This window comes from Bombus huntii, chromosome 14 (assembly GCF_024542735.1).
Source record: "Bombus huntii isolate Logan2020A chromosome 14, iyBomHunt1.1, whole genome shotgun sequence".
NCBI lineage: Eukaryota > Metazoa > Arthropoda > Insecta > Hymenoptera > Apidae > Bombus > Bombus huntii.
Window position 1 is genome coordinate 8,941,594 of NC_066251.1, and position 27,892 is coordinate 8,969,485.

The window sequence follows — 27,892 nt, forward strand, 5'->3', positions numbered from 1 at the left end:
TCGATGCAAATGAACAAGTAGTATTTTCGCTCCAGTCAACTCATTTACATTACTGACAAACACGAACGTTACAGATGAAAATTAATCGAACGTTCGACATTTTGAATGAGAATTATGCGTAAATCCGACTCCAATTTTTATGAATTCGTAATCGTTATTAGCATGCATGAATTTCTACGCATAATTATTCTTAATTCAACTAATTAATAAGGATAAGGATAAAATCTTATAAGCGTGTTTCTATCCAAGTAAATAACAGCTTATACGCTGTTAAAGTGATAGCAAATCGCTTGAACTCAGAAGCCTTGTAAATCCGAACGAAACACCTTAACTAAATACCCAGAAATTCTACAAACTGATAAAAAACCCACGAGCCATTACCAAGACAATCGCCTACTCTATCTAAGAATACTCGCCCGAATGATCGACCACCCCAAATTCTTCTTCTACCTGATCTATCGAGAAGTAAACGCGACTTTTCGAGCCTAATCCACGTTCCCTTTTCCAAATCCTCATTCCCGATTGGCAAAGAACAGAAAACGTGGTGGAACAAAGATACTGGACAAAAGATTGAAGAAAGAAAAGGAAAGGAACGAAAAAGGAAGAAGAAAGAAACCGAGTCTTCATCGGGGGAAAGTAGGAAGAAAGGAAGCGTATATGGGCCAAGAGCGTATACCATGCGCTGGCAGTCTTACGCGATGGGGGAAGCAGGCTTTTCAGGCAGGAAGAAGGCGGTTCGAGCGGCACCTTGCACACGCTTGCTGTTTCCCTTTCACTCACCTATAGCAGTCCGTGGCCTTGACGCTGGCATGTCCGATCGAGGCGGCATCGGTCAAGGCAGCGATCAGACCGATGACGCCGACAGCGATCAAAAGTCCACTTGGCATAGTGCTTCCTGGAAGGAGTCACACACGGCTGGTGAGCTCAGGTTAAAAGTCGACGAACCTCTTCGGCCCTTGGTTCAACTCTGACGCCTGTGGATGATTTCCAGCAAGCCCAAGACTCTTTCACCCAGTAGCAACAGCACGCAGCCGAATCGTTCGACGATCAGCCGACCGACTGATACGCGTGGCGCGCCACTTACAAACACGGCTCCTGGCGATCGCGCTTGGCCTTCCGCTGACAGTTCGCTACTTGCGGTTGCAGCACGCGAGACACACTGTGGTGCAAACGGCTGCTCGCTCGGACACTGTTGATGTCGAAAGCGACCAACCAATGTGTAAACGGAGACACGCGACTTTACACTTCTTATCGTTCAAGAATAGACGATGGTCAACAACGCTGAGAAAGAAGCCCGCGACGGAGCCTCAGTTTCCGAACCCTTTGTGCACACTGACGGAAGTCGCGATCGGTTATATGAGTCTGGTCGGTTGATAATGAGTCGCTTGTTCATTGGTCTGACACCGGAATACTCCCCCAGCCTGATTGGCTGTCGATTAACTTTGCGACCGCGACGACTAACCGTTTATCTTTCTAAGCGACCAAGGCGAAAGGCTTCACGCAGAGTTTTTTGCCTGTTCTTCCTAGCCAGCACGTGACAAGGATTTGTGATCGATCGTGCAAGGATCTCGCGTAAGGATCGCCCGTGATTCTTTCATCCGAATTTGTCTTAATGTTCCTTCGGGGAATTTTGATCAGGCCCTGATGAGACAAGGAATGATTACTGTGCTTAATAATATCTGCATCTTGGACACGGTCATTTTTACTGTTGTCACTTTTTCTGTTGCCCTTTAGTGCGAACGTTGAAATTTTTTCGAATTTTATGAATGGTTTCTATCCCTTATGTCACCACTTAAAATCATTAATCATGTTTTGTAATTATTCGTAACAGTTCACTATGTGTGGAATTTTGTTTAAAACACGTCAATTACTTCAGCCTTTGACAAATGATGCACAAAATTATCACTCTCTAGGTTTTAGATAACTGAATTCTAGTATCAAATTCAGATGACCTGAGTGATTTTACTATAGGTACGTGTAGTGTGATTATTGCACATCCCGAAAATACTATGATGTTTACTGTCTTTCGGGGTTAAAGTTGGATGATTATAATAATCGGTTCATTGATATTAACTGAAAACTCGAAAGTTTGTTTGGTTTGATTCGATAAGATATGGGTAGCTGTTATTGATTGAACTCGACCCAATATTCTTTAAGAATTCTTTAAAAATTCTTCAGATCCGATAATGACTTTAGAATTACCTACATCAGACATCGTTTTTCTGAAATGTGTCGTAACAAATTCGTCATTTATCGAAACCTAAATTCGATTCGTAAGAGTCACGCGCGCGTTCATCTTAACATTTTTCTGATTCTCCTCACCACCATGTGAAAAACCGGGTACAAAACGAAAAAGTATGAAACGTAGAAGACTAACGACTCTTGTGAAAAGAAATCTTTTCAAACGCTACAGGACGTTTATTAAGGAACGGAAGGAAATTAAATTTTTCCGTGATCTCTCTCATAATATTACTGCTCCTATATCATTTCGTTTTCTTATATGCTGATGAACTGCAATTATTATCATATCATCTGATTAACGCTTCGTTGCAGACGAATTAGAAACGCCGCTTCAAGGAACGTTGTGCTACGGGAACAGAAATTAACGAGTCGACTTTTCTATTAAAAATATTCTCGAACGATGAATAATTTTCTTCTTTCTTCTGTCTTTTTATGACTGCAACTATTTTAACGCGTAACTTGCCGTATAAGTGTTTATTTCTTCCAACAAGACTCACAGAAGACATTCCAGGCGATTTAGCTTTTCATTAGACGTAATTAGATTCTTTTTCAGTTGCCATAAAAAAAGAAGTCTTGAACGAAGGCATCTCCCACGGTATAAAATTTATTACCGTTTGTTATATTTGTTGTACTTTGTAATTTGTAAAGAGTGTTACACTGTGCCGTAATTTACTCTGTTTAAACAAATTGCTCTTTAAAAGCGATCGTTCCACGACAACTTGCATTCACCTCATGGAAATCTTTTTTATCCCCATGAATAATTCAAATAACCACAGAGCGTGTCAACGAGAAGATACTAGACAATCTCAACGGGAACGATGGGAAAATTGTGCTAGTTGCATCCATTCATTACGAACAGATTTAGAGTTTTTCTTTAGTGCGCTCACACGCCGCCAGAACCTTAATAATCACGAAAATTTCACTGATGATTTTAAAGGAAGAGATTTGACAGTAAATTTACTTCAAAATTAATATTCTTCGATGATTTTCTAAGTAGGTTTCTAAGTTTTCATCAAATTTGGAAGTAGAAACGAATACAAAATCAGAAGTTATTTTCCTTTGATGTACGTAAAAGATAAACAAATTTGTTGTGACGTATTGCGAAACATGCAAAGCATTTTTAATAATCAACAATTTATATACTTGTCTAAATATTCTATGCCTTATCTGCAATAGTAGTTTTTACATGTTCTCTGTGCCCAATTACCATTGATAAGCGCCTTTCTTTTTTTAAATTCCCCTTCGAATAAATTTTCTATTTTGAATAAATGAATAACCTAATATTTTAGTTGACATGTGATTATGTATCGCAAATTACATTTAACTGGAAGTTAAGAAACAGATTGTTGGTATTTATGCAAATTTATAGTTTCATAGGTAGCATTAAAGTAGTAGAACTTAAACAGAAATTTATTTCATTCGCAAAATATTGCAAGTACTATATTTTTAGTAATTTAATTATTTTGGTGTATCGCGTGCGTTCTAGCCACTTGGGTATCTTCGATTTTTCCAATTAATGCATAAACATCCGTTGTTTATGTTTCGTGCACTCGTGGATGGCAAATTTTGTGATTAATTCCTGTTATTATTACATACACGGTCGCGGATATTGTCTTCCTCTAATTTTGTCCATGAAATATACATAATTGAAACTAAACATTACTTAACGAGAACGTATGCGCATTACGTAAATAATTGTTTATTATTCGACATCTCCCTTTTGGCACCGCGAATTACGGTCGATTTAATACAAGCTCCCATACGTGATTCGAATCGATGATGCAACTTAAGGCACTGAAATACCTAAATCATCTCTCGTTTTTACTCTAGCACTCACTTTTACTAAAGATTGGAAAATAAAGATACATAATAATTTTATGGAATAAGGAACTTTTTATTTTTCTTTAGAATTCGTTAAAGAAAGATAAATAATTCTATAGATAATAATTTTATTCCGTCATCTGCTTTTTGTCAGAAAATATACAGTGAAATGAAATGTATTGCAGTTGATATCTCGCTCATACTCTTCATAACTGTGTTAATTCCACATTTTACAATCGGATTCCTAGACCAAAGGCGCTTTCGTTTCGACAAACTTTTTTCAAAATTCTGTTCGATCATTTTCGTTACAACATCGTTATTGAAAACATTTACTAGTTTTTATCATGTGCCTCGCACCGTAAAGCAGCTCACGTATTCCAGATAGCTCAAACATTTCCTCCTTAGATTACATTAATTACAAACGCTATTCAGAATGTTTATTTGTGGCCGCGTTTTACACTGTCGTTATGTCAAAGTGTAAAATATTACAGTAAATCATTATTACTGCAATAGTAAATCATGTAAATATCGCTCACGAATTTCAGATTAGGAAGAAAAAATGATTTATTCCTTTAGGGAAGCAGATAATATCTTATACGCTGTCGTAATAGAATACAACGCGATTATCAATCAATATCCCAAATCGAATGTTTATTTTATTTAGAAAATTATCTGTTCAAGCAATTATCCGATGACGATTCATAATTTCTTTCGTAAAAAGGTCGTTATTTGACATTTACCTGATACATCTGACACTATGTTTAGGAGAATCACTGTTAATTAACCAACGTTTATGTAAATCACACGAAAACAGTAACGGTTTAGACATTAATAAGCAAATTTGTGATAATCATCGAGATTCTTCGGATAAATCTTGTTTTATTTACGATGAATGCTTGTAGAATAATTGAACTGTCAATTAGTGTTCTTTGTTACGTAAAAAATTGAAAATAATTTATTATAGGAAACGCTATTTATCACAGCTAATATATAGCTGACGGCTGTAGCTATCTGTTTTAAGTTGCTAAACGCCACTCGATGAATAATACGTTCTTGGCACGAACCACAAGATCAAAATGAACGAAGTTGTCCAAGTCAACTTTCTGCAACCGGACTTATCTTTATTCACGAGAAAAAGTTTATTTCAGGGAATACAGAGGATGACATTTTTTAAGTGGTCGCATTCAAGGAATTACAGTACCGTCAGTTTTGATTTCTTTCTTATAGAAAAATAGGCGGATGTTACGGTAACATGGACAAATATATGGTGGGAATTTTTGACTACAAATATTGTATAAGTTCCTAGGAAAAAGTGACGAAGCAACCTTGGAATATTTAAAGTAAAACACACAGATTTAAATAGTTTTTAGCTCATTTGATGTTATTGTAGAATGATAATTATCCTATTTATTATTTATTATCCCTCGAGACGAGCTTTTTCTAATGCACACTTAATCCAAGTTCCGTTGGCGGAAGAAGATCATGGCTGAAAATAAACAGCGGAATTAAAGCGTCCTTAAACAAAGTATGCTCCATCGCAGCTTATGAGAAATTATGCATGGTATTAACAACGTTTGGAATAAAGCTGCCGAAGAAATGCAGTGTCTGAGAAATTATGCACAGTATGAACAACACTTGGAGTAACACTTCCTAAGAATTGTAGTCCTACATTTATTATTTGGTTATACCATAATATAACGGAGTTACGTAACAACATTACAACAATGTGTTGCAAACATATTTCAACTCTGGCTGAATAATTTGTACTTCATCCTTGTGAAATAGTGCGCTTTGTTTGAAAAACAATAAAAATGCAACGTGAAATGTGTGACGAGAAAAATTTGAATCGCCGTTGAAATTAATGTTTGACACTCGTAATTGGTTGCAATATTTCATCGGTTTTATCTTCGTTCAATTATGCTATTGATTCGCGAGAGGATTGTAATTAATTTTTAATCGATGCCATAGATAAATTGTGGCGATGTTGAAATTTATAAACGCGGTTTCGAGTACAAATTGATGCATTGCCATTTAAAATTCCAATCTTATGTAAGATGCATTACTCTTAATAACATGATAGCTGTTCAAATCTTACATAAGGACATCGGATCATTATTACAATCATGCCTATTCAATCGTGATATAAGGCACACGGTGTTTGATATTTTCCGACTTGTCCATGTAGTCGGTGGCTTTCAAATTCTATTTTCTCTGTCATTTACGTTTATATTTAACAAACCGTCAAGCTGACAAATAAAAACCTTTAATTCGAACTAATCAAATTTCTAAATCCTCTCGTTTTGTGACAATACTGTAGATTATAACTTCAGATTTTTATTTTAATATTGTCCAACTTTGCCATGTAGTCGATGCCTTCCAAATTCTGTTTTCCCTTGTCATTTATGTTTACATTGAATGCTGAACCACCAGGCTGGAATATAACAAAATTTTATTTGAGATAACCAAATTTCGAAATCTTCTCGTGTCGCGACAATATGTCCAGATTTTTAGTTTTTTATCGAGAGAAGAGTTACAACGTTTCTATGTTATTTTTTTCTTTTTTATAATTTAATTGTGATTTCGTTGTAATTTTGAAAGACTAAAAGCAGGTTGAAAAAAAAAAGAATAGCAAGCAATTCTAGAGTCGTCACATTTCAATGTGCACGTACACCAAAAAGTCAAGATAAAAAATACAAAATTTTCCAATATAAATCCGGAAAAATTGGAAGCTTTTCTCTTATATTTTTCGATGTTCAGGTCGAGAGTTGGTCGTTGTCGAGAGTTTGTCGTACGGTAAAACGCTTTCGCGATAAACTATGGTGTTCGGGCATTCGTAGCTACAGCGCTAGTGAAATATTCGCGGCAAATCACTGTTAAAAAGTTCTCAACTTCTAATGTCCACGCTCAACCTATATATTCAACCTATCGTATGCCGGCAGCACGAAATCTGATAAGATTGGTATAGGGTCGAAATCTACAACGTGTTTGAAAGGTGCCCTCTCGTCCAACCTCAGGCGTCGATACTGGAAATGTAATTTACGAACATTCAAGATATTAACAGAGGGGTAGAAAGTGGTTAACCTTCCTGGAAACTTTATGGTAGTTTTCCCCCTTATAATTTCGATTGTTTACCAAGATTTCGTTGTACACGAAAAGTTCTATATCAAGTGGCTAGATTCACTTTTGCGGTGTTTTATTACATACGTTGCAAAATAAACACATGTAATTATTTTAATATGAATTATTATTATATATATACTTGTTTATTATTTATTTATTATCATTATACATATATATTCATATATTTATATATTAATTATTAATATTATTAATTTAAATTGGAAAGTACTTGCCTGTTACGAATTATTTCACCATAAAATACTCCTCGTTTTATTTCACCAGCCATGAGGATTTTTATATTTACAAATTTCGTAGTTATAGTAAATATTCTCTACATATTTTCTTTTATTTAATTTGTAATACTGGTTCCTCTAGTTTCGTACGCGTGCACACTTGTTATTGATCTCGAAAGATTAGAATTTGCACATTCGAGTCAGCTACTTCGTATTTCTTTACAGTTGAGCCGATTTCGCCTGTTAAGGGCCACGTACGCAGCTTGTTGAATCGAGTCGAGGGAACAGCTGAGTTAAAATTCAATCGCATCGAGAAGCGAGACGCGAGTGATTTTTATGGAATATCGAGGGAAAGCTTTCGCGCTTCTTTCGGTACGATAAAAACACACGTCTCGTATTCGCCGCGTAAACCCGGCTTTGATTTTTCCTAAGGCGGTACATTTGTCATAAAGAGAGACGCGAGAATCCGAGCTTGGCAAAGTGGAATACGATTTTCGTTATAAAATGGACGAATCGTTATGACCAACGACACGACGTTATACTTCAACGTGACAGTTTCACGCGAGTCTGTTCGTGTTAACTTCCGTTTTCGATTCAAAACAGAGGAATTTATATTTTCCTGTGAAACTGTCGTTCCAGAGATCAAACTATTCTCCACGACCATGCGAAGTTATAACGAAATGTAAATGCAGACTATAGAACACGTTTCATTTAAATAGAATATTTTTTCTATTTTTTTCGTAATATTGCTATTTCAAAGCTTATTGTCAGCCATTCTGAATATCTGTACTAATTGAAAGGCAACGCAATTGGAACATGAATCAAAGGCAAAACATACAACGTGAAATTATATCGATTAATGGCATCACAAATACGTTCTCTGGATGTCTACTAATCATTCTCTCGTCGTTATCCTCGTTTCAATCCATACATCTTATACATTTTACTTGATGTACCTACAACGATGCAATCTGATGTTCGATGAATAACGATCATCGGGGCCATCAACACTATGTATTATTCCGCTGCTGGCATTAGCAGGAAATACTTCAATTGAAAACTCAGGATCGTAATCGTGGCTCCTTTCTTCTTTCGTGAAATGGAAGATGTTCGCCGAAGAGACGCGAGGACGTGACATATCCGACAAGGACTTTCAGCTTCCTGTTCCGAATGTTACGGTAAATAGCCTTCGAGTACCTTCCTGGAAGTGACGCCTTCCTCAAAAATCGACATTCAGTGCACCTCTAGCTGAACGGAAGGTCTGAATATTTTACTCCTACTTGGACTGTGTCTTACGTACGAGGTAATTATGACTCACACTTGTCAAGTACAGTATTTTTGTTTCTAAACGAGTACGTAGAAATTGGAGTTGCTGTTGATCTTTTATTTTTGTGGTTACTAGAAATATGTTGTTGGAGAAATTAACACGATGATTTTTATCGATATAGAATCACTAACCATTTTTCCAAGTGTACCGCTAGCTTATAAATATTCCACGCGAGATAAATTGGTATGACTTAAAACTGCATTCATTTATGAGTGTTAAATGTTTTATATATTTATATTTCATACGTGTGTTAGTATTTAGTCATAGGTTGTTGATTGTGTGCAAGAATACCACGAAATAATTAGTCTTATCATCGGCAATTTCTAAAATTATTTTAATGACACGGTAGACGGGGAGGATTTATTGCTATAGACAAGATGCACGATAATGCCATTGTATAGTATAAGCCCGTGTGGCGAGCAAATTACACAAGCTGTTCAATATTTAAACACTTTGCGGATTATAAGCCAAGTAGCGTGTCGATGACAACTAATGAAATAAATATTCTAATATATAATGAAATGGGATAAAAAGATCTTTCCAGAAATTAGAGAACGAAGAAAAATGTTTTTCTCGTCCTTTTTGTTGCAATATATACGTCGCGAAATTAAGAAAAATTCAAATTAAACAAAATCCTTGAGATATTACTTGTTTACCGCAGCAAATTTTTATGATCTTTTCTTTCGTTTTTATATCTTTTTCCTTATATCAGATATTTTATATTCTTACTACAATACAAATGTCGCGACAAAAATAACGAAGATTCTCGAGATATTACTTTTGTGCGCTTCAGTGGATTTTTATGATTTTTCTGACTTCCGTTCTTGTATCTTTTATTATATATCTGATATTTTACATTCCTACGGCGACAGAAATGTCGCGATAAAATTAACAAGAGTCCTCAAGATATTACTTTTGTTTACTCCAATGGATTTTTGTGATTTTCTCTGACTTCTGTTTTTGTATCTATTGTTCTATATTTTACATTTTTACTGCAACACAAATGTCGCGATAAAATTAATAACAGCCCTTGAAATGTTACTTTTATTTACTTCAGTGGACTTTTGTGATTTCTTTCTGACTTTCGCTTTTATATCTCTTATCTTGTATCTAATATTTTACATTTTTACTACAACACAGATATCGTGATAAAATTAATAAAAGCCATTGATATTTTACTCTCATTTACTTCAGTGGATTTTTACGATTTTTCCGACTTTCGCTTTTACATAATTTATTCTATATCTGGTATTTTATACATTCTTCCTTCTTGTTACATGATGTACGATCACCAACGATATATGTTCTACAAGAAGTGGTAAGATCAAAATTAAACTCGCTTCACGTGCAAAGATGAATCGGAAATTTGGACTGGAATTGTTTCACGTAAGACTTTGCTCTCAAGAAGATTGAGTTTGATGAAATTCCTCCGGAAACACGTGCATGTAAATTTTGATCGTGCGAAGCTATCAACAGATAAAAACCTTCGCCGGTATCATCTAAATTCTTTTCACGTTTGGAAAGAATGAAAGCCCGGTAGGTATTTCTAAATGCAAATCTTTGATTTTCAAAATATCAACTCATTTCGAATAAAACGTCCCTTTGAAGATTAAACGTTCGAACAAAATGTTCACGAAAAATTTCCAATATCGATAAAATTGCTGTCTCCTGTGTCTCGATTCCCCAGTTGTTCGACAACTTTCGTTACTCTTTACGACGAATTTACGTTCGTGTAGATGAGAACGGTGAACGAAGGTAATGCAAATCGATGGTGGGCTGTTGGAAACGGAAGCGATTTTCTTAGAAGCCGGGATACATCGCGTAGGTGGTACTCTTTTCGCTTTTCCGTTACGGCGGTTCAGAAACGACTCGAAGTGGCTCGAATGGAAATGAGATCTCTCGTCAATCAAGGTGAATGTCTCTCTAACGGAAACCGACATCGGAGGCGGATACGACAAGCCATAGTAATTAACAGGCGTCTCGATTGCAAGTACCAGTGGTATTCTACAAATTGTGGTGTGGACGCGTGTGTGACATAGCCATTATCAAACACCGATAAATCCGTATGCTAGATCTGACTGATATGGTTTCAGCGGTTAAAATTTCGTGTTCGGTAAGGGAACCCGGTTTCGAAAACGGAAACTGAGCTAAGTATTATGCTCTGAATAGTTGTCATTAGTTGCTGACAATTTTCTCTTGTTCTGCGACGCGGCATGCTCTCAACCAACCCTTCACCACATAAGTACTGAACCGGTGAATTGCTGACGAGTATTGGGAGAATTATCATACCTATGCATTCTATGAATAGCTAGAAATATTGTTTCCATTTTTTGTCCCTTCGTGCGTTTTGAAACAAATTCTTTTTTCCTTCGTATTAACATACGTGTCACGTCGGTCGCATAAAAAGTATGAAAATTATTGGAATTTTACTAAAGTGTGACAGATGACAAACGTGGTGTGAATGCGTTAATTTTTTACGTACAGTCGATCAGGAACAGTAGAGGTTCAGTTATTTCGAACGAAATTTTAGTTAATGCCTGATTAACCGAAATGATGCACGTTGAATCCAAAATTCGACGTATTCCAACGAGAAATCATAGATAGCGGGAAACTTAAGCTAGAACTCTTAACCAGGTGAACTATCTAACCCTCGCAAAGTTTCGGTTAATGAAGTTCTGAATTTGGTATCGTTTTCCTAGTTATAGATATGAATCTTCTGCGAGTTTTGATACTAATTCGGAATTAGTGCTACAAGCATCGATGATAATTTCTTCTATCTCTTTATTAAATAAAAAATAAAGTTCAATAAAATGTCAATTTTGTTTCCTTTTATAACTAGAAGCTCTCCTATACAGAAACAATTTATTGATTCATTAGATATTTAAATAAACTTCACTTCATTTATTAAATATTAATTCATTCTTTACTACGCTAATTTTAACTTCAATTGCATCCGTCTTTCCCATTTAAATCTTTTAAATTGAGCAGATGATTGAAGAGAAATTCAATTATATTTCTAAATTAATCTATCACGCAAAAAAAACAAATTATCGAAAAATTTTCATCGTATTTATGTACCTTTACTTTATAGCATTATTCATAGTATATGAACTTTCTCAATAGTTTAAAAACCTATTAACTGCTTTAACATCACATCAGATGCAAAATATTGGAATATTATAAATAACTTGTATTAAGTGATCCTCATTCCGGAGAACTGAAATTGAAATTAGAATATAAACTGAACTTCTCTGTAAATACTGTTCGCTTTTAGGAAATTCAAAATTATAGTACAATGTTACAGCTAGAATTCAATCCAGTTTCCGCGTAATTGTTAGTTTCTTCGAGTAAAATTCTACCTATCGAGGCAATCAATTTGCCGCTTCTCTTTTTCCTTCTTGTATGTTTCACTCGACATTTGCATCGTGCGTAACAAAAGATTATTAGGATGACAGGCTCACGTACGAAGATCCGTAGAACGCTATTTTAATGTAAGTATCATCAGTGTTAGTATATTCGGACGATATCACGTGATTTGGGTCAGGTAGTACATTTAATCTTCACCAGAACGTGTTTTGTTTGCGAATAATGTAAATTAGACAGGGTATGTAGTCATATATTGTAGCCATTATCAGTGACTGGGTGGTTTTATTATTATTACCGGTATTATCGTTAATTTCGTTATTGAAATCGGAACGTGTCATCGCCTTGCTCTTTCTAAATGTATTGCAATTATTTTTGCGAATGCAACAATTTACGAAGTGACACTCTACGTTTTTTTACGAAAACAAACATATGACTTTCCACCATGCAGACCGTTCAATCTGCGCACAGACATATGAAACTTTTGCAATTAGTAGAAAGTGGAAGCCGTTCTGATCATTAAGCATAGCATCGGAGGTTTTAGTAACTTTGTTTCATCATAAAGTGAAACGAAGTCGAGTTACGTTTGCGACGAAATCGAAGACGCCCCTGTAAAATTTCTATGTCATCACGGATATTCTTGCCTTCTGTTTTAATATATCGCTCTGCTGAAATCAAGAGTTGAGCAAACGAGACTAAAAGAGGTACAGTTGCAATTTTGTGAGTAGTACGATCACAGTACGTGGCATTTTTCGAACAATTCGTGCTGTTCCAACTATGACATTAAAATTGAGATCGTATGTCCGGTATGTCGTATGTTCGATATGTTTCGACGTTCGACTTTAAATTAAACCGAGTTATTGATTTTACGGAGCCTGAATTAGTTTTGCAAATAATACAGAAAACATTCGGTTTAAGGATTCATTTTAATTCTGATTTTTTGTACGGCTTCATAAAGCGTTAATTAATTTTTCGAATAATATAGAACGATTAGAGGACGTATTTATGATCTTCTATTCTTTTGTATTTCACAAGGTACTGTGTTGATTGCACAATAACGTGATGTAACACGACCGAGTTAAATTTAATAGTCCTGTAAGATCTTTACGTCATCCTTCAACTCGAGGTAGAGTTATCGCTTCGCATCGCTCGGAAAGACAATTGCCTTACGCTCTGAAAGTACGAATTACTTTCAACCAATGAACTCGACACTTATCGCGAGATGTTTGAAAACGCTTGACAATTTCGTGTTGTAGGTATAATGATTTTCGAAATGCAGTGCAAGAACTCGTTCAATAACAGCGTAAATAAGATGAGTGCGGGATCTATCTCGAAGTTCCCAACTGCTTTACTTATTCTCCTCGTTTCATTTCTACCTTCAGTTTCTCAGGGACTATTACCATATTCCAATATTTTGTGTCGTGTACCTATGTATGTATCTCGTCCAAGAATATGAAGAAATTCGTATATGAGGAGATCCATATGTTTTTAACAAATTGAGAAGTAAAAGTAACGAACAAAATTAGGAACGTGAAAAATTTTGAAAGGAGTCGAATTAAATCAAATGATCACGAAGATATAAAAATTGTTCAATGCATTCCGTCTATGAATAGTTGTCAAATGACGAAGTTATTAAAGATATCTAATCGGTAAAATAATGGTTTTTAACGAAACTTCTTACCGAAACTCTTCACATCAGGCTTTTCCGACGGCACAGAAACCAATCAGGCAACGTTACGATGGAAACAATGCGACCGAAGCGTCTGTTTGCGACAGGACGCTTTCAGGCGTTTTCAAATGGAAATTAAGATTTCTTTATGGATATTATGAAACTACCCTGCAGATGCAAGTGACTGTATCAGCCAGCGGACGAGGATACGTCAGTTTACGATTTTTACTTTTGCTTTAGCTCCAATAACACGTGAACTGACAGTTACTACAATTGAACGGCATTTAAGTTTCTGTAGGTAATTCAAGAAATCTTGAGGTTGTGTGGTGAAGAAAAGTTCTGCCCGGTTTAATAAGAGCATTCATAGCTTCTGCAAGTATTCTTATTAAAGAAAATTCTCTATAGAAATCGCCCCAGAGTTTCATTGTTGAATGGATATTTGTATGTGTTTGCGATACGCTTACAATCATATTTTCCAAAGATGTTCTATTTTAAAAGAGAAACGTCGCAGAGAGTTTGAATTTCGTTAAAAGTCGAATACTTAAAAGTAGTAAGAGAAATTTCAAAATCTCCGTTCAATCCTCGATGAATATTTTTGTTCGCCTGCAATCGCTTACTTTTTGCTTGATGACGTTTAAAGCTTGTAATTTCGCTAATGATCAACTTTAACGTATCGGGTATTACAAAATTTTCCAAAAATCGTAGCAACGACGACGCGTAGACTTTATAAAAATATAAAACAGGCGGATTCGTTTTAGAGCTGTGTACACTGGAGATCGTTATTGATAAAATATCAGTCCCTCTTACGGGTGCGCCGCGCCGTGAAAAGTTTTTAGGCGACACACGGTTCTTGCTAAGTCGACGTTGCTTCGATGACACGATAAATTCCTCGACTCACCTCTATTACGACATGATCGCGACGATCTGTGCCGTCATCCATTCTCGGAAATTACCAATGTGAACTGATTTCGGTAGAAAATCGATTGTACGTATTTCAACATTCGATGTAACGCAGGTTCTATTCTCAAGGCATAAGCTTTATTAAGAAGTTAAAGAATTTAGACTGCAAGTCTGTCTCCGACAACTAAATCACCTGAATCTAAGTACATTATAACTAAAGTGCTCCTTCAGCTGTAGACTACTTCTGAAGAAAGCTTTGAGCGCGATTTTAAGGCAGGTTCTATCCGTAATGCCTCGACCTTAAAATCTTGCTCGACCATGATGGCTCTTAAGGCAAACTCTTTATTTTACCTTCTATAACGTCCCTCTTTTTAAATAATTTAGTTCGATTCATAAATCTCATAAATCTCTCCGTTAAGAATATTTTTCTCCCGTTGTTGAATATTTTGATTCGATCAACTTCGCGAATGCAGTGTAACAAAAATAAGGATTCTATTCGTGACTCGAACGATGCAAGCAAATATATCGACGTGACTTAACCCTCGCGTGAGAAGCTCATCGTAATTTATTCTATCGAGACAATCTCTTCCAACTGTTTACAGGTTCCGTAAAGGTGTAAGGTCTTTTAAATGCATATATGTGCTTTGCATTCGTGCTAAGTTGCATCGTGAGAAAAAGAAAGCAGACGAGAGGTTTGAAGGGGAAGGAAGTCGTTTACCTCGTGTCTCCATGGAATTCAGCAAAGCAGGGATCGCGATGTTGTGCTTAAGGAGACTTTTAAGTAAGAAACTTTTATCGCTTCTAGCAGTTGGATTCTTTTTACGTTTCTGTATTTCCTCCCTTTTTTAAGAAGCATGTAATACGAGATATATCTACTATATTAACAGTATAATATAATTCTACTATTTTTATACTCTATTATTCTAATATTAGTATTACTATTATTAACAGTTATCTTTTTAGTAGAGACTGAAACATAACTTCTCTGTGAAGACCATAAAGTTTCGAGTATCTCTATCGCTCATATCCTGTTCATTCCGTGTACTTCATTTATCGATTTATTAATTATTTCCTCAATGTCAAAGCGATTGGCTAATACAGCGATCTGCAGTAATCGGCACATACTACGTATGCAAGCCGAGATACGAAATCAACTAAGATGTTACTGCTACTGCTACTTACACTTTGTTAAAGGCAAATCGGCTCGACTGTCAAAGTACGTGTCGCCAGTCACGAATTATCACAAGATAAGCGCCGTTCGTCGAGATTCACGGAACGATAGGTGCACACATTTTTGACGGATAAGGTTCCAATCCAATTACCGTGTTTTCAATTTCTGCAAGTGCTCAAGGCCATAGCTATACTACCCTTCTATACTAATCAACTACCCTTTGATCCAGCTATTGATCGTTGACGATGCCTTCACCCTTCAGTCAATCAATGGTCAGCCGCTATTATCTCTACGACCAACTCTCTCCAAAATCATCCCTGACACGAGTAACAGAAACTTTCGGTTCCAAGTAGTTTCATGAAGAGCGACCATCACATGGATCAGTGGAGGGAAATAATCTATCACTTCTCGAACATTTTCCTCCCTTCGGCCATGGGTTTACTGCCCTCTTTCTATCATGATGAAATTCGGATCTCGAAAAATTTTCCATAGTCGAGGAAGCAATCTCGCTAGATACGAAGAATCTAGGGAAGGAAAGAGGGAAGGAAAACGGAGATCAGATTTCCAAGTAAGAAAAATGTAGTAATCCTAAGAACAAGATGCAAGGTACCAGATAAGGGGATTATCCGAAAATTACAAGAAACTGTTCAAAAATACCGGGAGAATAGCACGATGTGGGGTGTTAAGAATAAAGATATTCTAGTAACAAAAAAAGAAAAATGTACGAACATTACGAAAAATTCAACGAACAAAGGCAGCAGCATAAATACAGTACAAGATTAAAAAGAAAAATACGCTAGAGAGGAAAGTAGAAGAAAATTCCAGTGGAATAATAGTGCAGGAACAATGAGACGAAATATCACGTGTACGAAAGAGGTAAAAGAAAATCGAGCAACAAGAAAACGGAACGAAAACGATCTATAATTTCTTACAATTTTGAGAATTGTAAAAGTCAGGAAAACAATTCCTCGAAAAGAGTAATATTTTAAATTCTGTAAAATTGCTAATCTTTCAAGGCTTCTAAAGAGATTAGTTTTGCAATTAAAAGCAATTTTACTTCAAGACCTCTCCATTTTATTTATGCAAAACGCAACATTTATCAGAAAGCTAATCTAGTGAAAAAGACTTACAAACATTGTCCTTATTTTCGAACGAGTAATTATTGTATACCACGTGGCAAGTTTAAATACCGTATTTTAGCTATCGTATATAACTTATATTCATTATTTACCTTTTTGCATTCAACAACTCGCATAATTTTCTATTCGTCCGCGTCTATACTTTTGTTTATTTGTAATGAACTGGAAAGAATAGGCCAAGGCGATACATTAGAACCAGGCGGTTTGCCAATTTCAGAAGCGATGCCATTTTGACGTCAAATTGCGACGGTGGCGAGCTATTGTTCGACAGCCGACGGTCAGGCCATACTTTTTCTCTAGCAATTTTCGCTCTTGCCTCAGAAATTCTTATTCCTTTTTTTCCGAATCTGAATGCGAATATCACAACGTCTTTGTATTTTCATTCGTCGCTTTTCCTTCCTCCTGCATCACGAGCTTTGTTCATTGTCGAGTCGTTTAATTCTTTAAATCACGCAAAAATTGCATTGGTGAGACTTGTTGTCAACTGAAATTTTTCGGATAAACATAGGAAACGACAAGCTCCATAATCTGATGAAAATGGCTGGCAGATTTTCCCAACATTTTGCTGCAAGTAGTAAAGATCGAAATGTTTATATTCGTTGAATTGTTGAAGTTTTGTACTTAAATATATCTTGAAATTTGGAGAAATGGTGAACCACGAAATGAAAATTAAAAACATTTTTTATCTCCTCTCTTCGATTATCAACAACCACCGTTGAATTCCAGAAATAAAATCTACCAAATTACATCTTTATTTCTTGTAAAGTAGTCAAATACTTTTCTAGATGCTTTGTTTCTCTCTACATTCAGAATCTATAAATTTCAAAGTGTACGTGTACGAACGATGGGGTTGCTTTGAGTTAATTAAACTGTCTTGTTCTTCGTGGAAGCTATTTGCTGGTTAGAAAGTATTAAGGTTGAAAAACTCCCTGCCCATTCTGCGGTCCCTCGTTTAATGCTGTTGAAGAATTCAAGAAAAACAATGGATTAAATCCCTTATAATACAAGAGGATCCCTTTCTCTCTTCGATATCTTTCTCGCTTTTTTCTTTTCATTCGAGGATAAGAATGTCCCGTCGCGTCGGCCATAGTTTGTGCTAAAAGCTTTGCACGGATCGACAATTTTTATGCACCTTTGTGGCGTGCACGACTAAAGCTCCGAGAAAATATTCAGTTCAAGCATGACCACATCGTTCTGCTCGTGGAATCGATATACGATGCGCATATACATGTATATCACACAGATGCTCTTATATGAATTAAATTGCATCAGTATGCTGTTTGCCGCTGCGTTACATCGCGACAAAATACACGCGTGATGAATACACGTTCGATTTATGAATTCGCTCAGCATCGTTGCTCAATAATTGCAAAGTGTAAATGAATCGCGCTTATCGTTCCTTTAATTAATAAATATTTTTATTGTTAACGCATATTAATGAAATATTATTCCCTAATAAGTGTTATTCCATCAAATTAAGACCAATTTACATTTTCTAGTTAAGCCGTGAGCTTAGAAATAGTTCCTTTTAATAAATACCCAATGCTCGTTGAATTTACTGACAACAAAAAGAAGTTTTTATCATTTTTGATAAATTTCTAGCAACCTTTTACCTCGATCGCACAAATTTCCCCGTGATCTTTTACGAAGCCTGCAGGTGTTTGGCTAGTTTATTTTTGAGAGTTCGCAACATTGTCGCGCGCGTTACAAATTTTTATCGCCAGCCGTAAAACCACGAAGACACAACGTCGCTGTGCTTCACGTGCCTTTCATATCTCTGGAAAAAGAATGATATTGTCCCGAGACCATGTGTATTGCTTCGTATAATAAACTGCGTTATTGCATTATGCAGCATTATGCAGCGTTATGATACCAGAAAGAAGAGTAACAAACTTGTGACAAGATCTTACATGCCACAAATCATGGAAAATTAGAACACCTTTTTCCTGCATTTGTAAATAGCGAAAATCCGCGTAACTGTGTGCATCTTTTTCCTTGCGTTTTTCTTCGCGGAGATAAATTTCCGAGAATCCCTATGTTATGGCGCGTTGGCGTTGATACGTCCATTTGTATCATACAATAAAGAATGTTTCTCCTCTGCTTCTCGAGTATCACTCGACCGTACATACCGAGGATTGCAACGTACTTGCCAACCATTTAATGTAGTTAAAAATATTTGTTTACTTTTCACGTTAGGCGTGGTCAAAAAGTTAGAAAAAACGGTGCATGAATAGTTGCGGATGCTTTGCTTCAGCGCTCATTAAGAACATCATATATTAGAATTCTACTTATGTTGTTAATAATTCTACGTCTAATAATTTTATCCGTACTTTATGAACAATTCTATAGAAAATCAGTTCATATGTTACCAACTATTTTGTTAATACATCCTTTTAAAATAACATAAATAACATCGATCACTGTTAGATGTAATATTCGTTTTTTAAATTATAATATTCTGTCATGGAAATTATTAAACGCAAGTTATATAAAGTCCGGTGCAGTGGAATGACGTGACAGTTACAGGGCGCATAATGACGCAAGCAACATTATCCTCACTTGCGCTTAACATTCTCTGTTACAATGGGGTTCTTCGTCTTAATTAAAACTTGCAAGTCTCGCCGAGAAGTCAAGAATAAATTATATAGTGAATCGTTACATTATCGTGAACTCTACAAAGAATATTTGCAACTTTCTAATTCAACAAGTTACAACAGGCGAAAAACAAGTTACAAGTCCTAATGTCCCTAAATTGTGCCGTTCCATGTTTTCAAACATGATGTATTATTATTTCATATTTCAGCTGTTATTTCCCTAGAATTTCACGAAATTCAGTCATTCGGCGTGGTTAAGAACCGCACGCGTTCAACATTATACGGGCCAAAACGGGCAATAAATTCTCTTGAAGGAGGAAACCTCTATCCATTGAGCACAGAAGGATACCGTCATTTATCACGGATGCAGGACGATGTAAATATCCATTCTCAGCAAAGAGTTTGAAAGAGTTAAACAAACAGTCTGAAATTACTTTGGAGATGGACGAAACTTTGAAATGAGACATTTTATTAATCATTACTTAAATAATTTCTCTAATTTACCGACAATTAATTACCAAAATATTAAAGATAAGAATATGTCATACGACTTTATAAAAGACACTTATAAAGTTTTTATTCAGATCGAATTTAACAAGACGACAAAAAATTTGAAGAACTCGAAGAACATTCTATCTTATCGATTCTTTACACAAACACATCGCATCTTGAACGAAATATGCTTGATTGTATTCTATCCACATCGGATTCCACGAAGAAATAGGAAACGAAAAATGGAAAGAGTGTCTCCCAGAATTTCATTGATTTAGAAGCGAAGATCCAAAACTGTAAAGAAGAAGCACCGATGATCGTTGAGAGGTGGTATGGAATTTTCATTACGATCTCATAACGAGTGACGTTTCGTTCGGCAATCAGGCAAATAAATAGGATGACAGAAGAAAGAACGGCTTACATTCCTTGCTCATCGCTATTTGATCTGAATTTTTCCACGGCATTCCATGGAAGAAACCACGTGGTACGTAATAGAAGGAATCCTTATGTTTCTAAACATGAGAAAGACAGGATTTTTGTATATTCGACGAACAATAAACTGTAGATCGTGCCGTAAACTAAATTTAACCGACAAATATATTTTTTCTGATTCAAAATGAAAACTGAGGAAAAATTGGGAAAAATTCAAATTCCTCTGTTATACTCATTAGTAACGCAATTTTTTGGAGTAATCAAATAGACGAACGTACGGCCGAGTTAATTCTAGCAGATGTTTGAAAGGATATACGACCAGATGGAGGTGCAATCAAAACGGTCTGCCTCGTTGCTCGATGTTCGATTAAACCCATGCAGCTGAATAAAAGCGCAGAGTTAATTTCGTTAACTCTCAGGATGATTTCGTTTCATTGAAAAGCTACGGGAAATTCCGCTGTAATTTAAATCCGTATAACACGTACAAAGGGAAACAATTTGTTTAATTAAAACGGTACTTTTCTTCTGATCCTGGTTTATATCTCATAATCCTCATAGAAATAACAACAAACCTTCTCATTTTCTCCCTTTTCTTTTTGCCAAATGTAAGGCTTTCAATTAAGCTCCGTAATACTTCTTCATTTCATAGAATTTTGGCTTTTCCAAATTTAAATAGCTGTAACTGAAGTTTAGGAAAAAAAAGGTATAGTCAATTACAATAAATTCTGCAATATAGGAACCTTAAGTATGGAAATATGTATAGAAAAATATTAAATACGAGTTATTAAATAAAATACAAGTTTGCATAAATGTCAACAGCCTAATGAGAACAAGTAAATTATTTTGTGCTAGTACAATGGTGTGTACTAATGAAATGTATCGCGATAGTCAAAATTAAGAAAATGTTTGGGGGTTTTATGTTTCTTTAAAAGAGTGGAGAAACTTATGGAAAGCTGAGAGGATATTGAAAAGGATTTAAGAGTATAACGACACCTTTTTACCGATCTCTGTAATCCTGAAAACTTGTTTCACGTCTTAAGACTGAGAATGATGACAATTATATATGTGTACACGGACGCTTTTCTTAGCATTAATTGTTTTAAATTTCAAATTTACCCTATTTCTCCTCGGAACATCGTTTTATGCATTCAATGAATAAAAACATTTCCCTGAACGTTAGCTTGTACAGCATTTAACGCATGCCCTGCTTGCTTAATCTATATTCGTTACATAGAATTAATTAATAATAATAATTGGATTAATAATTTGATTAATATTAGAATTACAAACACTGAACTGGAATTTATTTACGTTTTTAATCTTCACTTTAAGATGATACTTGATATCGTTAAGTATTAAACGAAATGATGATTTCGTGAAATTTTTGAAACATTTCCATCGTAACATAAAAATAAATGCTTTTTCGTAAATTTAGAACTGGTGGTATTTATTGATTAACAAAAACCAGATCTTGATATTTTCTTTTTATAGGAAAAACATAAATTTCTCATGAATCGAATTCTTATTCAAAGAGTACAAAATTACTTTCTCGAAGTTTTATTCACGAAGAAACTTTATACTTGTAACATTTCGAACGAGTTCGAGCTCTTAACGCTTCACTTTCATACTTGTTATATTTCTCCCCTTTATTAAAATCTATTCACACATCCGTCTACTCCATCTTTTACTCTATTTTTCATCTTCATTTAGATTGATTTTTTGAACGTAACAAGGACACAATCCACTAGAAAATTTTCATAACAAATTAAATAGCTATCAATCTTATGAACGAAATTCGCTCATGAACAACCCAGTTCCATTGCTTACCTTCTCAATTAGGGCACTAGGTTAATCATAGGGGACACTGATAGATTCAATTTGGCGTGTATTATTAACGTGTGAATAAAGGAGAACGTTCCTTACAAACGAATTTCGGTTTTCCTGGAAAGGCTGCACCCTCCTATCCAAGGATAAACGTAATCGAACGCTATAAATTCGCCCCCTATTTGCTGCGAACAGTGATTTACAGCTATAGCCGTACCACCTCAATCTATATTTCCATCTCCTAACACCCGCTTTTACATAACATTACCTCGAAATCTTATGTTTTAAAACGAGTTCCGTTCCATGAAATCGTCAGATTTGCATGAAATTAACTTTCGTTTAGCTACCTTTTCTCAGTAAAATACGTCCATTTTCGCCATTATCGTTAACACGAGTGTAAAAGTAAAGCAATCCGACCAACAGCTAAAGACTGCACCGTCAACTGCACAAAGCACATCTGATTCGGAAAGTTCCACAAAGTTCTACATAGAAATTAATGACAATGCATTTATCCATTCTACGTAAGAGAAAGCTAATAGCGGAATATGCGCAACCGTAGCAAACAGTTTGTAACTGGTTCGTAGGGTGATAAACAGTATCATAGTTTACGGATTTTTCCAAGAAGATCAAGTAAACTGGCCTCCAAGAAGAGAAGTTTGCACAATTCTCGACAAAACTTCTCTTTTCGTAAAACGACTATTCTCGCCTAGTTAAACCCAATGAAAAAATAAGGTCAGAAGCTGCCTGAGTTTATCTCGCTTTCCACAAATCAATGAGAAACGAAATGATCCTTCGAGTGTAAATGATCATAGCATATTGTTTTTCAGATTTTTTCCAAGATCAGTGTGGCAAGGAAATACTCCAAAAATTCTCTTCCCCCTTTTTTCGACCTCTTCGCTAGTAAACAGTCAAAACAAGCCAGGAAGATTGGTTCCCCGAGAAAAAGAACAACTGGCAACAGCTGCCGAGTAGCAACGAGAAATTTACAGCTGAGCAAGCAGCAAAGAATCAAGACGCACGAAATTGAACGGTACCATTAACGGGAGATGCGTTTCAGCTTTCAGGAGAAAGATTTGGGTTTTGAGCACTTTCGTGTTGGCTGCAAACGTGTGTGCATACGTGAAAAAAAGAAAAAAAGAAATTCTCGCAACGAAAGAGTTTCCGCTTTTAACGTCGTTTTCCTAGCTTACGTCGCGAAGAAAATGTAGTGTCAGGGTAATAACGGTGAAATTGAACGATAATGAATAAAAAGTAGAATAAATGAACGGTTCAAACAATAATTTTCGAATAATTACTAAGAAGGAAAATTGTGTATCGAATAATTTCTGATTTTAATATGATAAAAAAATGTCAAGCAAAAGTTGACATCGTGAAGCCAAAAATACACAGTGTCATAAAAAAACCCAGTGTAATGTTGATTTTTTATCGCAACATTTTTTTGGAAATTTCTTATATTGCAATTTGTAGCTGACTGAAAACTGATTAACTTTTGTTGGAAACATATTTTTGTCGTCAAAAATGTTCGAAATAAATACGGTCACAGTCATAGCATACATCATCCTATATAAAACATTTTATTAAAATTTCGGTTTTATCTTATGATAAAATGTCAACAGTGAAACACACTAAAAGGAATGAATACTACGAGAGAGAGAGAAAGAGAAAAATTAATATTCACCATTTATATGGTACTAAAAAGTATTTTAATTATTTCATACTGAAGGTTTTGATATCTGTGACAAGAGAATTTATTGCGCACCACGTCCTAGAACGTTACGAAATGGCATTGTTACCTTGTAACACATGTTTTAAACTGTCGACATTTTTGCGTGAAAGCGTACAATCTGTGTTTTATAATACTGACAGAGTGGAATACAGCGGAACTTTCGTTAACAGTGAAAAGTTCTATCCCCTTTAAGGAAGAACCAATGCCAGTTAAATCTACGCTGTTCGACGTTCTTACCGGATTAAAGTGAAAATTGTAAATCAAAGTAAAAACCAAACGACGCATTTTTTGCCGACTGTGGTATAAATCTCCTTCTTGGTAAAGTAAAGCTTTGCTACTTTTGAAGAGGTAAGTTCAGAAATTTACATATATTTACTTCGATATTTTGGAAGCAATCGTCATTTTAAAATAACAACGACATAAATTCTTAAAGTCTCATGAAACGTGTCCTAATTCTCAATTTTAATACTAATCCCATATCTCGTGTGGCTGAAATGCTTTATTCTTCGACAAAGTTTCACTCGACTACTATTCAGAATTTGCAATTTGGCCAACGTTTACACGTGCCTAAAACTTTCTCCGCTGGTAAACTTGGCGCTGAATGTTTTTACGCCATCCTCTGAATTTATTGATCAGTCGTTGGACCCGCAGAGAGCCATTCATTTTTCGAGAACTTGATAAAGTTCAACATCCGATCTGTTTTCGTAAACCGCTGCCAAGATTGAAACTCGACGGCACTCGTTGTTTGCATTCTGAAGGGGTAAGCTTCTGCTGCATCGATTTTCTTCAAAACCATGATCCCAAGCTCCTGCTTCTTTTCATGAAATGCTTTAATCCAATAACCGATTATTGGGAATATAATCGTACACTCCTTAATGCATTTCATGCAAAGAAGCAGGGGCTCGGGAGCAGTGGAAGCAGATTATTGGGAATATAATCGCACACTCATCCCCCGTGTCCAATATTATTCTTCGTTCTTTTGAAAAATTGAATGATGCCCCTTAGCCTTTAAACTTTATTTACAGTATTTTTTTGTCTCTTAGCCTCTAATAGAGAGGTAGCATTTTCCTTTTGACGATGCATCAGGAAATTGTTCCTTGGCACGTGAAATGCAGGTAATAACTATGCGAATGACAGGAAATTATACGAAAATTACTTCTTTCACGTAAAAATATTTGAAACAAAAGCTGAATGACGTTGATGTCAGTAGTTCATTTGCAAGTGAATACATAGAAAATATATGTACAACGGCGTGCATGAGTTTTTGATCACAATAAATATTTAACGTCATATTGGAAAGGCGATATCTAAAAGAAGTTTAACATCTAACTTCTAACTCATACGCCTTTTCACAAATTTATAAAGAAAATTTCGAATTCACTAAAATATTCATAGAAATCCGATGAAAATTTCAAGAACATTTGTTGGAATTCCAACTCAAGTAACTCTAAATGTGTTAAGCAAATGTTTTCTGTGTCCATCTTGTTTGGGTAGATATACTATGCCTAAGTGCAATCATAAACGTATGTTCATAATGGTGAACGAAGGTCCACCCAAAGAGATAAACTCCTGTTGACTCTGAACCTCGAAAGTTACTGCAGATGAGAGCATAAGCTTGTATTATAAAGTTCACGATTCGGTCGTTGCGCAGGTTACTGCCAGGGATTACGAGAATCTAACGTACAGAGCAGAGTTGCAAATTTATGTATACTGACCATCATCAAAGCTTATGGAATAAAGTTCGTGAGCCTCCTGTTGTCGTGCTCCTTCGTTGTCCGATATAAAAACAGTGATTCATAGTTATAAGTGCTTCAACGTCAGATCTAACGATTTACAACGTATAAAAATTGGTAAAACTGAAACCAAAGAACTCGAAATGAAAGATACTCAAAAATATTTACAACAGAAAATATTTAACTGATTTATCGACCAACGATAAAAAGTTTTGAGTTCGAACTGATCGGACAACTTAAAAATTGTATCGGCTGCAAATCGCCTATAATGTTTTTGATCCTCCTTCATGATAGCATATTTCATAAATTTATCAACTATCGCTTTATACTATCTACTACTCGCTATCGTGAATCCTTACCTCTAATTCAAGTTTAATCGATAGTATATCTCACTTTCCAAGAAATACAAAATTCGACCACTACACTGATCATGGTAAATAGACCAGAGAAGTCCACTCATATTCTATCCAACACGAACTATAAACAGCGTCATACGAGATCCAATCATCAGATTCAAACAGATCATATCCTGGCAAATGAGTTGTACTGAATCTGTGTTATTTGCCATTGAGATACTTCTTCATCTTGTCGCTTATGTACCAAACAGATGAGATTTGCCTCGTTAATTTGATGTAAATCACTGTTCGGAAATCGTTGCGCATATTACGTGTGTAGGCACGACAAATTTGTGAAGTCAGAGTTATGATTAACAAACACTAGGTGATACAAATGACAGGAAATACCAAAGGATTTAACAAATGCGAGATGGGAAACAAAATACAAGAATTCCAAGTTGATTAAACCCGTTTGTGTTTGTTAACATAATAATTACTAAAGCGGAAATGTGAAATAAAGAGATGAAATGCGGGTATGCATTGTTCGAAAGCAACTCTTCCCGGTATAAATAAAGGAAATGCAGAATATTAATTTTCATTGCACATGCCTTGTATGAACTGATAAATTTTGTAGATAGTTATTCTACATCCATGAAATAGTTGTAGTAAAAGACATACTAACTGGTATTATTATCGGCTACGTTTCTAAACAATTTCTAGTTAATCGAAACGAATCGTAAATTTATTAACAAACACTTTGTAATGAAACTGTAGCTAAATAGAAATTTGACAAAATCTATATTACGATTATTTTGGAAAGCTCTACATATTTCGCGTGAATGGTTTCAAGCAGTTTAACGGTATCTAGGGGTCATTAAAAATATAAAATATAATTATAAAAAGATTGACGTCAAAATCCAGTGTCATTGCGCAACCAATAAAAACTCGTTGCACTTCAAATTCACACTTGTTGACATTTTCAATTAACTTGCTCGATAATTATCATGAAAATAGTGAATGGTCACTGAAAAGATATAAAGAGTTTTATTGTAGCGAACGTGTATAAAACTCTTTTTAAATATTATTAAATTAATATTTAAGCTCTACGTTTATTGAAATCTATTATATTAGATTTTCATGTGATTTATATTAAAATTTGATTTCATTGCATGTAATGGATATTAAAAATTTTCATTTCGCATTTTCATTCCTTGAATATTTAAAAATCTATGTTCCACTAACCAGAAATAAATTTCACGTAATTTTATAAGATTTTAATTACATTTTATTCGATTTTAATAACTGAAGCAAGCAGGAATTTGAAAGCGAGCCACTGAATAAAGATGTCACATACAAGCAACATTAATAAATTTATGCAGATTTCGTCGAAGCTAGCCAGAGTTGGTAATGAAATCAATGATTAATTCGCGCAATATACAGGGACACTGACGTATAGAGGTTTGATAATACAAACACCCCCTACATCCCTTCGATATGAGCGTCATCAAAGTCCAGGAACTGTCTTGCTGTAAAGCAATTGTTAGCCTAAGCCTTTGATCGTGCCGAAACAAGGAATTACTGAGTTTCCTATTCTCCAGGAAGGAAGACAACCTATAACAGTCTCAAAACCTCAAACTCGAGAGTCCTACATATTTCGCCATCCGCAAAACTTGTCTTCTTATTATGTTATCGTATTATGATCATAAACTGTGTAATTCAACAGGTTTTACATTGACCAATTACGACAGTATTGTCAAACACAGTATTGGAAA

General features: G+C 35.3%; 1 protein-coding gene across 6 annotated transcripts in view; it reads right to left on the bottom strand.

Annotated features, from left to right (window-relative positions):
- The window catches only part of LOC126873059 (trehalase), an 87,515-nt gene that overhangs the window by 32,571 nt on the left and 27,052 nt on the right, over positions 1 to 27,892 (bottom strand). The window contains exon 1 of one of the 6 annotated variants that reach the window (XM_050633540.1): positions 781 to 1,742. The exons of the other annotated variants lie outside the window; for them this stretch is intronic. Coding sequence (XP_050489497.1) covers positions 781 to 887 — 107 coding nt within the window. The 5' untranslated portion in view covers positions 888 to 1,742. Of the gene's footprint in view, positions 1 to 780; positions 1,743 to 27,892 lie in introns of those variants that run through there. 6 annotated transcript variants of the gene reach the window in all.